This window comes from Bidens hawaiensis, unplaced genomic scaffold (genome assembly GCF_021521415.1).
Source record: "Bidens hawaiensis isolate Kalapana, Puna unplaced genomic scaffold, B.hawaiensis_p1.1 tig00015640_1, whole genome shotgun sequence".
In the NCBI taxonomy this organism is placed as follows: Eukaryota; Viridiplantae; Streptophyta; class Magnoliopsida; order Asterales; family Asteraceae; genus Bidens; species Bidens hawaiensis.
The window spans coordinates 280,674-293,384 of record NW_027492399.1 but is presented as its reverse complement, the minus strand read 5'-3'; the positions used below and the strand labels follow the sequence as shown (position 1 = coordinate 293,384).

Sequence of the window (12,711 nt, the reverse complement as noted above, 5' to 3'; positions counted from 1 at the left end):
AGGATAGGTGGTTAGACGTAACGACCTAGAAAACTTAAGTCCCCTCTCGCGCATGAGAGAAATCTCGTGTTTGCGCGCTTATTGTTAATTACTCGTTATTTATAAATATGCTCGCGCCTGCGCAGTATATGATTTTATGTTTTATTCCGCGATCTTTCGATTTTTATTTATGTTCGTTTGTTGGAATTGAAAATCCGAGAAGTCATGGTGATACATGAATAGTTGACTTTCAATTCCCATTTACTTTATATTTTTAAGTTGAAGATTGAAAAGTCATGGTGATACATGAATTGTCAATCTCCAATGCTTATTTACTTGTATATTTTATATTGAGGATTGAAAAGTCATGGTGATACATGAATCGTCAATCTCCAATACCCGTTTGCTCGTATATTTTTTTTTTTAAATTGAGAATTCGGAAGGTCATGGTGATACATGAATTGTCGATTCTCGATTCGAATTTGTTACCTTTATTAAGTCTGCATATAAAGTCATTTACTTTACCTTAACTTTTGTTAGCAACTAACTTCGCGAAACAAGCTTTAACAAGGTTATACTTTGCGCTAAAACGGTTTCTCATAACATGATATTAACTAAAACTAGAACTTTTATAGAATGCCTCCACTATCAGCTCGTTATCAGAGGAGAGAAGCCGCGCGCAGACGTAGGCAGCAACGTTCCCAGGAAATGGCCGCCGCGATAGCCCAAGCCTTAAACCAAAACAATATCAACCACTCTGGTTACAATATTAAATCCTTTAATGCGGGTAACCCTCCGAAATTCAAAGGACTTGAAGGAGCCACCATAATGCTCCAGTGGCTCGAGAAAATTGAAAACACTTTTCTCCATACCCATTGCCCTCCAAACCAACGAACCTTATACGCCTCAAGTGTCCTGGAATCTAGAGCGCTTACTTGGTGGAACGGAGTAGCTCATGCGCGTGGCGCAGAGGTTGCTTCTAGCATGCTCTGGGAGGAATTCAAGGAACTTCTGACGCGAGAATTCTGCCCTCCAACGAAGTCAAGCGCCTTGAGGAGGAATTCTGGAACTTGAAGCAGTACAGTGGCGAAGCGCGCGAGTACGCGACGCGCTTCCACGAACTAAGTTTGCTTGTCCCTCACCTTGTTACCCCTTCCCGCCGAGCCATCGAAAAATTTCTTGGGGGTCTTCCCATGGAAATTCAAGATTCTGTATGGGCGAGAAACCCAGTAACCCTCTCTGACGCCATCGAGTTGGCCGCTGTGCTCAGCGACAACCATGTCAGAGCAGGAACCCTGTTCCTGCGGGGAACTGAAAGGACCAAACCCACCAAGACTGACCCAGAACCAACAGAAACCAAGCCAGAACCCTCAAACCATAAACGAAGGCGCAAAACCAATCATCAAGCTTACGCGCTTACTAACCCACTCGTTGTCCAGCAACCCCTTTACCAACCTCCAGTATACGCGCCTAACCCACTGTCTACCTACCCAACTCCCCCTGTAGTCCATAACTATGCCTTAACTAATCCTGCACTCCCTACCCCGCCAACTAAGAAACCCTACACAGGAAATCAGCCCTTCTGCCCAACCTGTAAATTTCATCACCCAACTCAAGCCTCGTGTAGGCAATGTAACCAATGTGGCCGCGCTGGTCACTCTGCTGAGTACTGTAGAGTCCCTCCCGCCAACCCAATTGTGCAAACACCACCAACCTACCCGCAGAACCCACAACCAACATACCAGAATCCCCAACCAAGATCGTGCTTTAACTGCGGTGATCCCAGTCACTTCCGGAACGCGTGCCCGAGGCTACAAGTACAGATTACGCAAGCGAATCCGGTGAACCAAATTTCGAACCAAGTGACGCGCTGACAAACTTTTAATATAACCGCGCACCAAGCGCAAGCGATTAATGACGTAGTTAATGGTACATTTTTTTTTTACGGGCATTACGCATCTATACTTTTTGTTACTGGTGCCGATAGAAGTTTTATTTCTCGCGCGTTTGAGCAGAAGCTCGCGCGACCGCGCATTAACTTAAGGAAAACTTCTGTTGAATTGGCTAATGGCGAAACTATTTTAACAAACCTTATAATCATGGATTGCACGCTTAACCTTAATGAAAACGATTTTTTTTGATCGACCTTATCCCCGTACCTTTTCTTTGCGCATCCTACTTCGAGATAAATTTCGGGACGAAATTTCTTAAAGTAGGGGAGACTGTAACATCTGCCCGAATCCGACCCGACCCAGATACCCGTTTTCTGATCCGATTCTTTTTATGATTTAAAAATTAATTATAATCTTTATAAATCTAACCTTTAATAAATCTTTATGTATATATATATTTTTAAAATGTTTCTTCCGCCTCTCCTTCCTCTTCTTCTCTTTTCTTTCCGCCGTCCCGCCTTCTTTTCTCTTGTCGCCATTCCCCCCCCCCCCTTTGTTTAAACCTTGAGCCTTGAACCCCTTTCTCTTAACTCCTTGCTTGTCCTTTGGCTCTTCCCGCCTAAGGATATCTGCGCAGCTCCACGCGCTAAACTCCTTACAAGGAAGCCTGCGTGAAGATTGACTGTTCCTGCGCTACGCGCTAGGAACTGTAGTTCTTCCCGCGGCGCGCTAAGAATGATACTTCTCCGCGCGACGCGCTAAGAATTGTAGATCCTCCCGCGACACGCTGTAAATTTGTAGTTCTTCTCGCAGCGCGCTAAGAATTGTAATTCTTCCCGCGACGCGCTAAGGATTTATGTTCTTCCCGCGACGCGCTAAGGATTTCAGTTCGTTCCGCGACGCGCTAAGGATTTGTGGTTCTTCCCGCAGCGCGCTAAGGTTTGTCTGTGTCAGCCTTCTGTGTGTGCCTTCGCGCTCGCGCACTCAGCTTTCTCGCGCTAAGTCTTGTGTCTTTTATCTTGATTTATCCAGCCGTTTACCTTTGGTGATATCTTATCTTTTGGGCTGTTGACCTAACTTGCTTTGTGTCTGAAAAGTTACTTTCGGCGCAGCATGCGCGTCAATCCTATTGGTTGACAGAAAAAGGTGACTGACAATATCTTTTGAGATCTTCTTTTCCTTATCTTGAACAGTGTTTGCCTGACATATCCCATGTGCTGTGAACAGTAACCTGACAGCTTTTTCCCCTTTTCCTGCTGCCATATCTTTTGCTTAGATTTGGTGAGATATTTTCCCCTTTTTCCGGGATTATGTTCCCTAGGGTTTGCCTATTTATACCCAGCCATTTTCTTTAACATTTCACACGCAGACACTTAATCTCTTCTCCTTCTCCCTGCTGAAGATCCTCGCAGCACAGCCGTCAACATAACTCCAGCTCTCCTTGCCTCTGTTTTTCTTTCTCTTCTTTTCTGCCCAGATCTCGGTTAGTAAATGTTTATAATTTGTTTAAGTAAATCAATGCATATTACCTATGGTTAGTTATAATCAAGACACTAAAACCAATCGTTAAACCGATAATCTTATTTATAGGTTAACTTTGCTTGTTTGGTTCTTGCTTTATTTATCTTCATCGCACCGTTTATCATGTGAGTTATCTCGTACCTAATCCCTTTTTATTTTTAATGTTTTGGGATGTTCATGTGTTCATACAAACTTAGAGTCTTAAACTGTTTATGAACTTTAGTCGCGCAGTATCCCATGTGTTGAGGATGTTTACTTGGCTGTTATTTGTATGTGTGTATCATTAACCGCTTTGTTCGGCCTATTCCGAAGTTTTCATGGTACCATTGGATGAACACGGGAGACCTATCGTTTACGGTTTTTCTTTGTTTACACTTGCACTGATGTTTTCTCGTTTTTGTGCTCAATTGGGAGCACGGATTGAACTATGAGCTATGATCTATCTTAGGCTTGATCACAATCTGATTACACCCTTGCTAAACTCTAGACATACACGTGTTGCGCGCAGATTTACTGTATTGCATTAAACTTGATTTCTCACCAACACGCAAGTGTTTGACGTTTATTTTAACACATGTTCAGGTTTGCAGTAGCTGTTTTGGAGCTTGTGGACACGTAGGAAGTTTTCTTTTATTTTGGACCTAGATTAAAATGTATCAAGACAAGTATATGTTGATCGAATACTTTGCTTTATTATATAATGATTTTTGTTGATTTATGTTATCTTGTGTTGCGCTGCGCGCGCGCGATAAATGTGTATTAATAAATATTGACACCCAATAGTGTCACGGGTAATGAAACAATATGTGGCGCCCCGATGTATAATCCGCCTTTGGTCGGGGTGTGACAGAAACCGGGTATTAAGAAAAACGATATAAATATACGTTTAAAATTATATACTAAACACGATTCCATTAACCTACTTATTTAAACGGGTGACGTTGAAGGTGGTTGCTCGATATCGAACTCTGATGTTTGATTAACAACTTACAATATGAAATACATGGTGCTGGAATACGATAATGACGATGAGAGATGTGGGACGTGGGATGCGAAACCACCATGAGATAGCACCGTTGTGGCACTCCAAAAGCCCACTGTTGCGGATGTGTTTGTTGAAATCATAGCGCCTCTTATTTATAGAGATAGGGTTCCAGGTAAACGAGCATGCATGCATGAGTTAAGGTGTTGGTGCTTATGTGATTGTCTCATTTATGGTGGTTGTCCTCTTAATTGCGAGTAAAAACGACACACTAGTGATCAGGGGCGTACCTTTAAAGCAGGCGGGGATGTCCCTCGTTATCGTTGTTTTTCCTCTTTGTAGGGTAACTTTTTTGTGATTCTGTCTGAAAATTTTTACAGGTATTGAGTTTGGTTACCTCTTAATGACTTCGGTCATCCTTATAACTTAGCCCAAGCTTCGCAACTATCAATGATCCAGACGGAGTTTAAAAAGTTATACCTAAAGTCAGTGTTGTAAAAATCGTTAGTTACTAGTCGAGCGGTGGGGTGGGGACTAGATTAGTCAGGATTAATCGAGATTAATCGGGATTAATCAGATCTAACTTTAATGTATAATTTTCAGTTTTATACACACACACACACATTTTTATATGTAATTTTCATTTTCAGTTTTATACATACACAAACACATTTTGGTCGGAAATTGACTGAAATCTCACTAGAAACCCTCTGGTTTTTGTTGGAATCTTGCCGGAAACCACTTACCTTGGCTGAAATCTCGCCGGAAACCGCCGATTTTGACCTGAACCTCATCAGAAAAAGCCGATTAAGTCCGATAAATTCTGATTTTGGCCGAATTTGACCGTTAACTGATTAATTAGCCTATTAACCCAAAATTAATCAATGAAGTGAAAACTAGCGATTAATTAGAGATTAATATGCGCCTAACACCGTATAAAGTACATTTAATGTTTTAACTATAAGAATTTTTTTTCTAATAAACTTTACGGAAAAAAACAAGTGGCGGCAAATACTCAACGATGCGTACGGATGAAGACGAGACACATACCCCACACACACACACACACCAATTGTCTAAAACCCAACTTCAGGACGATCAAAACCTAATCCCCAATTTTTCAATGGCAATTGCTTCACTCTCGTCGTTGAATTTAACCGCTAAATCATCACCGCTTTGTTTCCGGTTTCATATATCCAGAAGCAAGCCTGTACTCGCTTCATCTTTTGGATCATCAATTAAGAATCATCGAATTCAGATTGCTGCATCAGCAGCATCAGCTTCTTCGTTATCGTTTCGTGATCTCGATGCCGATGACTTTAGACATCCTCTTGACAAGCAGGTATTATATACTTGTCAACTCAATTAGTATATAAATAATTAAATATCATCATTTCATATAAGCTAAACAGTTAATGCTAAAAAATATCAGTTATCATATCCCTAAGTTTATTATCATGTAAAATTCATATATATATAGCAATTTAATACTAATAACAATAATTCAGTACACTCTCTTACCATTAAATTAACCTTTTGCAACTTACAAAACACTAACAAACTTAGCAAGTAGGAACTGGTTAAGACTTAAAACACTAACATTGAACATTAAAAAATGATAATTAAGACTTAAAACATTGATATCCATCGGGGATATATCGGTCAATCGGTGATATATCGGTTATAGCGGTGGGTTGCAAAAGTCGCTAGGCGGACCCTAGGCGGCCGACTGGGGAGTTAGGAGTACTCGGCCTTAGTCGGTGAGTACTCAACCTTAGTCGGAGAGTACTCTCCTACCATTAACAAATTATCCTTTTGCAACTTGCAAAACACTAACAATTGTAGCAGGTAGGAACTGATTAAGACTTAAAACACTGATATTTATCGGTGATATATCGGTCAATATCGCCTATATTCTTACCGATATTTTATGAAGGGACCAATAACCGGTATATATCGGTGATATCGACTGCATAGCATATAAGTATGATTTCTTAAATTAAACGTTTCAATATGTTGTTCAGAATACGCTGCTTTTGAAGGCGATTCCGGGTCTGAATGAGATTGGGAAGGCTTTGTTAGGTAAATTATACTGGCTTTCTATATATCTATGCTCAATGTTACATGATTGAAAACTGTTGTTGACTTGTATGATTGTATCCAGCAAGTAGCTTGCTTAGGTTAGGAATCTTGTGTTTGCAGTGATATCTTTGCATCTATCGGTAATGAACCGGACATGGCCTTGTTCATGTTTGTCCTTTAAGTTTTTATCGGACAAGCGAGCGGTTCATGAACAGCTAACCGAATGAAATTTATTTTTCATGTTTGTTCATTAAGGAAATGAACTTTAGTTCACAAACACAAATAATGTTTAATTTGATTTGGCTAACCAAGAATGGTCAGTGTCAATGGTTCGGTCCGGCTACCAAGTTTGTCATGGTGATTTTTTTAACATTCATATTCATATAAATTAATTAATTACTTAATACTAATGTATATATTTGTTTTATAATTAACAGTTTTACTTAAATTTATATGATAAGATTAGAAAAAGTCATTAAAAAGTACTAAAAACCTTTAATGAACAAACATAAACAATGAAACAATAACGAGCATAAGCAGACGTATACAAACACATTATCGAGCGTTGACGAATACGTTTGAACAGACACGGTCTCTGTTCGTGTTCGTTCATGTAGTTAATCGAACAAAATTTCTTATTCATGTTCGTTCATTTATTAAACAAGCGAACATAAAAGAACTTCCAAACGCTGAGGCGCCGAGCAGTTCAAAATATATGAACACTTTGCTGAACATTCGGTTTGTTTACAGCCCTATCTATAGGCAATACTCTTGGATATCTATATTTATAGCATTCTAAGTTTCACATCAAATTGCAGGGAGTATATCAGAACAGGTCATGGTACTTGAAAACATAGGGACCTCTGTTCTTGTATCTGAAAATCAGGTTAATTTATACTTTGTGAACTATTAACCTATAATACAATATATTAATGCTGTTATTTGGTCTTATATGTATTTTTTCGAAGTAACATGCTAGTGAAAAATTATTTATTTTTATTTTTTTAATATCTTTCAGCTCTCAGAACTTCATCACTTAATGGTCCAGTCAGCAGAAGCACTGAAAATTGAAGCACCCGACTTGTATGTACGCCAAAGTCCAGTACCTAATGCATACACTCTAGCCATTAACGGTAAAAAACCATTTATTGTTGTTCATACAAGCCTCATAGAACTTCTTACAAGAAAGGAGTTGCAGGTAACTTATATTATATTATATTTTATGTAGTCTTGATTTTAGGTATAGTTAAATGCTATTAACAAAATTTATCGACAGGCTGTTTTGGCTCATGAGTTAGGACACCTTAAATGTGACCACGGTGTATGGCTAACCTTAGCAAATATTCTTACCGTTGGAGCCTATACTATACCTGGTACGTTTGGCCATAAGTTTAAAAAATTTAAGTTATAAAAATCTGACAAATTATTTAATATTCTCAGGGATTGGAGGTATGATAGCTCAGAATTTAGAAGAACAATTATTTCGTTGGCTTCGAGCTGCAGAGCTTACTTGTGATCGAGCTGCTCTTCTTGTAGTTCAAGATCCTAAGGTATACACTAAGCAAGTTTTAAAATAACTAATTTTTATATATTTTTTTTAACTTTTGTATGGTCCTACAAGAGGTGGTCGTATCTGTTCTAATGAAACTTGCTGGAGGTTGCCCGTCTTTGGCTGATCAATTAAACGTGGACGCGTTTTTAGAACAAGCCCGGTCTTATGAAAAGGCGGCTGCAAGTCCAGTAGGATGGTATATAAGGTAAATCAGGACTCTATATGCAGTTGAGAGGGTAAAATGGGCAATTTTGGTAATGGGTCAAAATGAGAATTTTCTTTTACGGGTCAAAACAAGTTTTGACCTTGAAGACTTCTTGTCCAAAACACTTAAATTTTTTGGCTCGGTTCTATTGCATAATGTGATTTAGAGGAGTTTTATGCAACGTTCATCCCATTTGGCCCGTTTGGCCCGTTTAGAGATATAACACAACCCAAATTTCTCTCTTTTTTTTTCTCCAGAAACGCACAAACAAGGCAACTTTCGCATCCTCTTCCAGTACTAAGAGCCCGTGAGATTGACGAGTGGTCAAGAAGTCAAGATTATATATCACTTATGAAATGGGCTATTAGTACAAACTCGGCGCAAAAAGCGTAGCAGATTGGGGAAAGATTAAATAGTTAATGAGGTAAAGGTTGCTCTTAGTACTCAAAATCAAACTTCAATATGAAACAGTTTGATAAACTATGGATACTTGCCACTCTGGTGTTGATTGGCTAAGCATTCATCTAGTTATACAAATTTTTAGACTGCGTCTGGTTATACACACTCGTATATATACGACCATTCTTATACATGTACAAATTCAAATATCATGGTTCGAAAATACGTTTATACTTGTTAATATAAACTCTGGTTGAACTATAGTATGTTGCTGAAGAAACACTAGGTGACCCGGTACAGATTATAGATAATCTGGGGGTTAAGTAATGTTTCCCACGGATGAGGTCTAGCTGAGAAGGCTGTTCTTCAGGAGACCTGCAAAACAAACACCGTAAGCTCGTCACTGAGAAGGGGGGAGTTCCTCCTTGTGACCACCCTCCGGCGTGAGAATCAGACTAGGTTGCTCTGAATATAAGTGTATATTAAGAGATTGCTAGATAACTGGATAGCAGATGATCTTACCATTCCAAGATATTGGAGTATTTATAGCCGAAGGTAGGTTTCCTAGAAGGTACAGCCGGCTGAATAGTATTCCTGTTCAACCAACAGTGGACTATGCACAGGCCATACTGGTTGGTGGGTAGGTTACGGCCAACAGTAACAAAGTCGGCTGCACTATTCCACCAACTGTAGATTATGCACGTCCTACTTACTGTGGATTGTACGCAGGCCATGCTGGTTGGTGAATAGGTTACGGCCAACAGTAACACTATTCCACCAACTGTAGGCCGCGCATGCTCCTCAGTAAGGGTTTGTGAGTAGGCAGCGGCTAATAGTGACAAACAGTACTAGAGGGTGCTCCTCCTCGCCCTGTTGTCGATGAGCTGTCACCCTGTGATTGGCTCATGGGCTGTTCTGGTCAGATCGTCTGTCCTATCCATACCTTGGTAGGTATGGTACAAAAGATCTTTCAGAATCAGACTGGCTCATTTAGGCGGGATTGTTCCCGCCTTGCTCATTCCTTCATGTGACTACTGAAGTAGCTAGTGTCTTGTGCGTGTAGCCCTGCTGTCTGCGGGTAGCCTTCCCTGATGGCTTGTATCCGCAACTGCGGGAACAGGCGGGGTACTTCACCATTGGGAGGCTTTCCCTGCGTGTTCAGCTTGTGTACTGCGCGTAAGATCCTATGAGCATGGTGGGTCCTGCGGGAGCAGATGGCCTTTGCGCAGACGTCCCTGTTCAAGGTGAGTCTTGCGGGACCAACTGGTCTCTGCTGGGACCTACCTCTTCAAGTCCCCCCAGTCCAATGTTCTTCTCATGAATGTTTAATAAAGTGAGGTGAACTTTTGGACTTTGAGCAAGGGGTTTTGAAAAGGGTTTCTAGTTTTAAGGTTCTCCGTGGGGATTCTTCCCGCGGGTTTCCTAATGTCACTTGCAAAAATTCCCGATTTTTTTGCTTGATCTTTGGGTATGATGCGGGTAGGTATGTAACCTTCTCGCAAGTCAGGAGCGTTGAGTCTCACTTGTGTGGATTCTCCTTGAGGTTTTAGTGGTTTTGAACATAGTGATCAATTATGTTTAAACCACCAATTCCATCATGGAGCCTCAAACAATGTAGTTCTCGACGTTCCCGCTATGCGGGGATGTTATTTCCGTTTCCACAAGCATTGCCCAGAAGATCCTTCCTGGTTTCAATTCCCTGCCGAGCGCTAGGTATGTGAAGGGTTTTGCCTTAACACTGTACCCGCGCTCGTCTAACGGTTACTTTACTTTCAAGGTACTCCTGGCGTCAATTCCCTGCGGGTGCTAGGTACGTGAAGGGTTTTGCCTTAACACTGTATCCGCACCCGTCTTATAGTTACTTTGTTGCCGGGGTATTCTTGGCTTCAATTCCCTGCGGGTGCTAGGTATGTGGAAGGTTTTGCCTTAACACTGTACCCGCATCCGTCTTATGGTTACTTGGTTGCCAAGGTAAGGGGTATTTTCCCGCTTACTTTTGAATCTTTTTGAATTTTGAATTTTGAAATTCGAAAGGTTGGTGAGGATAAGAACAGTCCAAACATCTGAAACGTCGTGTGACGGTTTCTTCTGACTGTGTCAGGACGTGCAGGAAGTTATGGTGACGTGACAGAACATGGTCATTCCAGTCGCTTTTTCAGGCGCGTGTGCATGATTTTTCGGGCGCTTGGCCGCGAAATTACTGGCACACGTCCTTTCAACAGCTGTTGCCAGCTTGCTTTTTGCTACGTGTCATAGTTTCATTGCACCTTTGATTTCTCTCTCCTCCGCATTAAATTCACCGCATTAATTGCGATTACTATATAAAGGGGGAGAGGTTTATTTGCAATTCACACTTTTCACTCTTCTTCTTCTTCGTAGTGATTTCCGGCAAATACTCCCCTTTTTCAGGCAAGCATTTTCCCGAAATCACTCTTCTTTCTGCAAAAATGTCCTCTCGTGATGCTGAAGCTATAGCTGACGACAGGGGTACTGCTGGTGAGTGCCAGTGTGCTCTGCCCGGCGATCAGTACCGGTATGTTGTCAGGAAGTTCATGCTCGATCATCTCGAGCCTGAGTTTTCTGAATCCCACCAGACCGTGTACGATGCCCCCAGTGGCAAGATCTGGGTTTATGCTGCATTTTTTGTCTATGGGAATCTTAGATTCCCATTGACAAAATTTGTTTACCGTGTCCTTGAGAGGCACGGTGTCCATTTGACCGAGCTGCACCCCATGGCGATCGCCAAGATTCGCCATTTTGAGTGGGTGTGCCGGATTTTGGGCATCGAGCCCCATGTGGACCGCCTGATGACCTTCTATACCTGGAGGTGCATCCAAGGGTGGTACACCCTGACGACCCGTATTAAGGGTCTGAAGATTTGCGACACCGAGCGCAGTCTTCGCGCGTGGAAGCAGGAATTCTTCTACATTTCTGCCCGCTCCATCCCCCTTGCCATGAAGTTTAAAAATGGCCAAGCGATACCGAGCCTTCACGCCCCCAACTACCAGGAGGCGGAATGGTTTTCGAAGATATCCCGGATCCAATCTCCGGTTTACCGGTTTGCGGAGTCCGGGATGGTCATGTTAGGGATGAGCCGGGTGTGGAAAGATGCGTCTCTGGTTCCCATCCTCCTCGAATACGGTTTGAACTCTATTCCCTATGGTATGTCTTGTTTTTCTTTTTTGATACAAGTTTGTCTTCTAACTGTTTCTTTTCTTTCAGAGGGAAATGATTTGGAGTCGCTTCTGTTTCCGCGGGAAGCCGACGGTCCCGCGCGGATAGGTACTCGTGCTTTGGACGAGGGCGAGTTGCCCATCCTGGAGCAAACAGCGGATCGGTTTGTGGAGGTCTATCCGCTGGGCCACGAGATCCTGAGCCACCGGCGGCCAGGTAAGGCGATATTCTTTCCTCAACCCCTTAATGCTGTACCCGCTGTTAGAATTCTTGACCTGTCTTCTTCTGAGGAATCCTCAGATGCTCCTCCATTGGTGCGGAAGAAGAAAGCTGCTGCCGGCGGGAAAGGGAAGGAGAAGGCCTCCACGGCTGGTCCGGTGGTTCTATCTGACTCGGAGTCAGATAGTAAAGAGGTGGCGGGGAAGCCCGGTGGTGAGAAGACCACTGTTCCGGAGGCTACGACCGTTACCTCCGGAGAACCAACGAAGACGACGGTGACCGGTACCAAGAGGCCGGCTCCATCGGGTTCCTCCCCGCCCGTCCGTACGTTCAGGGTCAAGAAAACCCGTAAGTACAATCATAATGTCTTTGCAGATTTATTACTTCTTAAATTTATCTAACACTTTCTTCTTTGTGCAGGCGTGGATGTTGACGCATTCCGGGGTGAAGCGCAGGGGAGTACCTCCCCGCCAATGACGGTAGGCTCGGTCAGCCTTCCTGAGGCGTTGACCCAGGCGCCTGCGCCTGCATCCGCTGGTCCAGTTGCTCGTTCCTTTGAGCCAACTGTTCCGGCCGAGATGACGTCACCGCCGGCCGTGAGTGCGATTTTTACAGCATCCTTCACGGAGCCGGCGGTTACTGCTGCTGCTGAGGAGGCGGCGACCGCGGCGGCGACCACAACGGCGACCACGGCGGCTGCCACCAT

The 12,711-nt window shown here is 42.6% G+C and overlaps 1 protein-coding gene across 1 annotated transcript; it reads left to right on the top strand.

The window, feature by feature from the left end:
* The first annotated feature begins 5,497 nt into the window (after positions 1–5,497).
* On the top strand, positions 5,498–8,861 carry LOC143549527 (plastoglobule-localized metallopeptidase 48, chloroplastic-like). Its single transcript, XM_077040420.1, has 8 exons — positions 5,498–5,716; positions 6,399–6,456; positions 7,275–7,342; positions 7,475–7,654; positions 7,733–7,829; positions 7,897–8,006; positions 8,080–8,213; positions 8,471–8,861. Exons 1-8 carry the CDS (start codon positions 5,498–5,500, stop codon positions 8,604–8,606), a joined length of 1,002 nt encoding a protein of 333 aa, XP_076896535.1. The 3' UTR covers positions 8,607–8,861.
* Positions 8,862–12,711: the final 3,850 nt, after the last annotated feature.

What these genes read in the sequence shown, in the direction of transcription:
- LOC143549527 (XM_077040420.1), top strand. Translation starts at nt 5,498, where the DNA reads ATGGCAATTGCTTCACTCTCGTCGTTGAATTTAACCGCTAAATCATCA. An exon ending in TTCTTGTATCTGAAAATCAG is followed by an intron (nt 7,343 to 7,474) that starts GTTAATTTATAC and finishes AATATCTTTCAG; the next exon opens with CTCTCAGAACTTCATCACTT. An exon ending in CCAGTAGGATGGTATATAAG is followed by an intron (nt 8,214 to 8,470) that starts GTAAATCAGGAC and finishes TTTTTTCTCCAG; the next exon opens with AAACGCACAAACAAGGCAAC.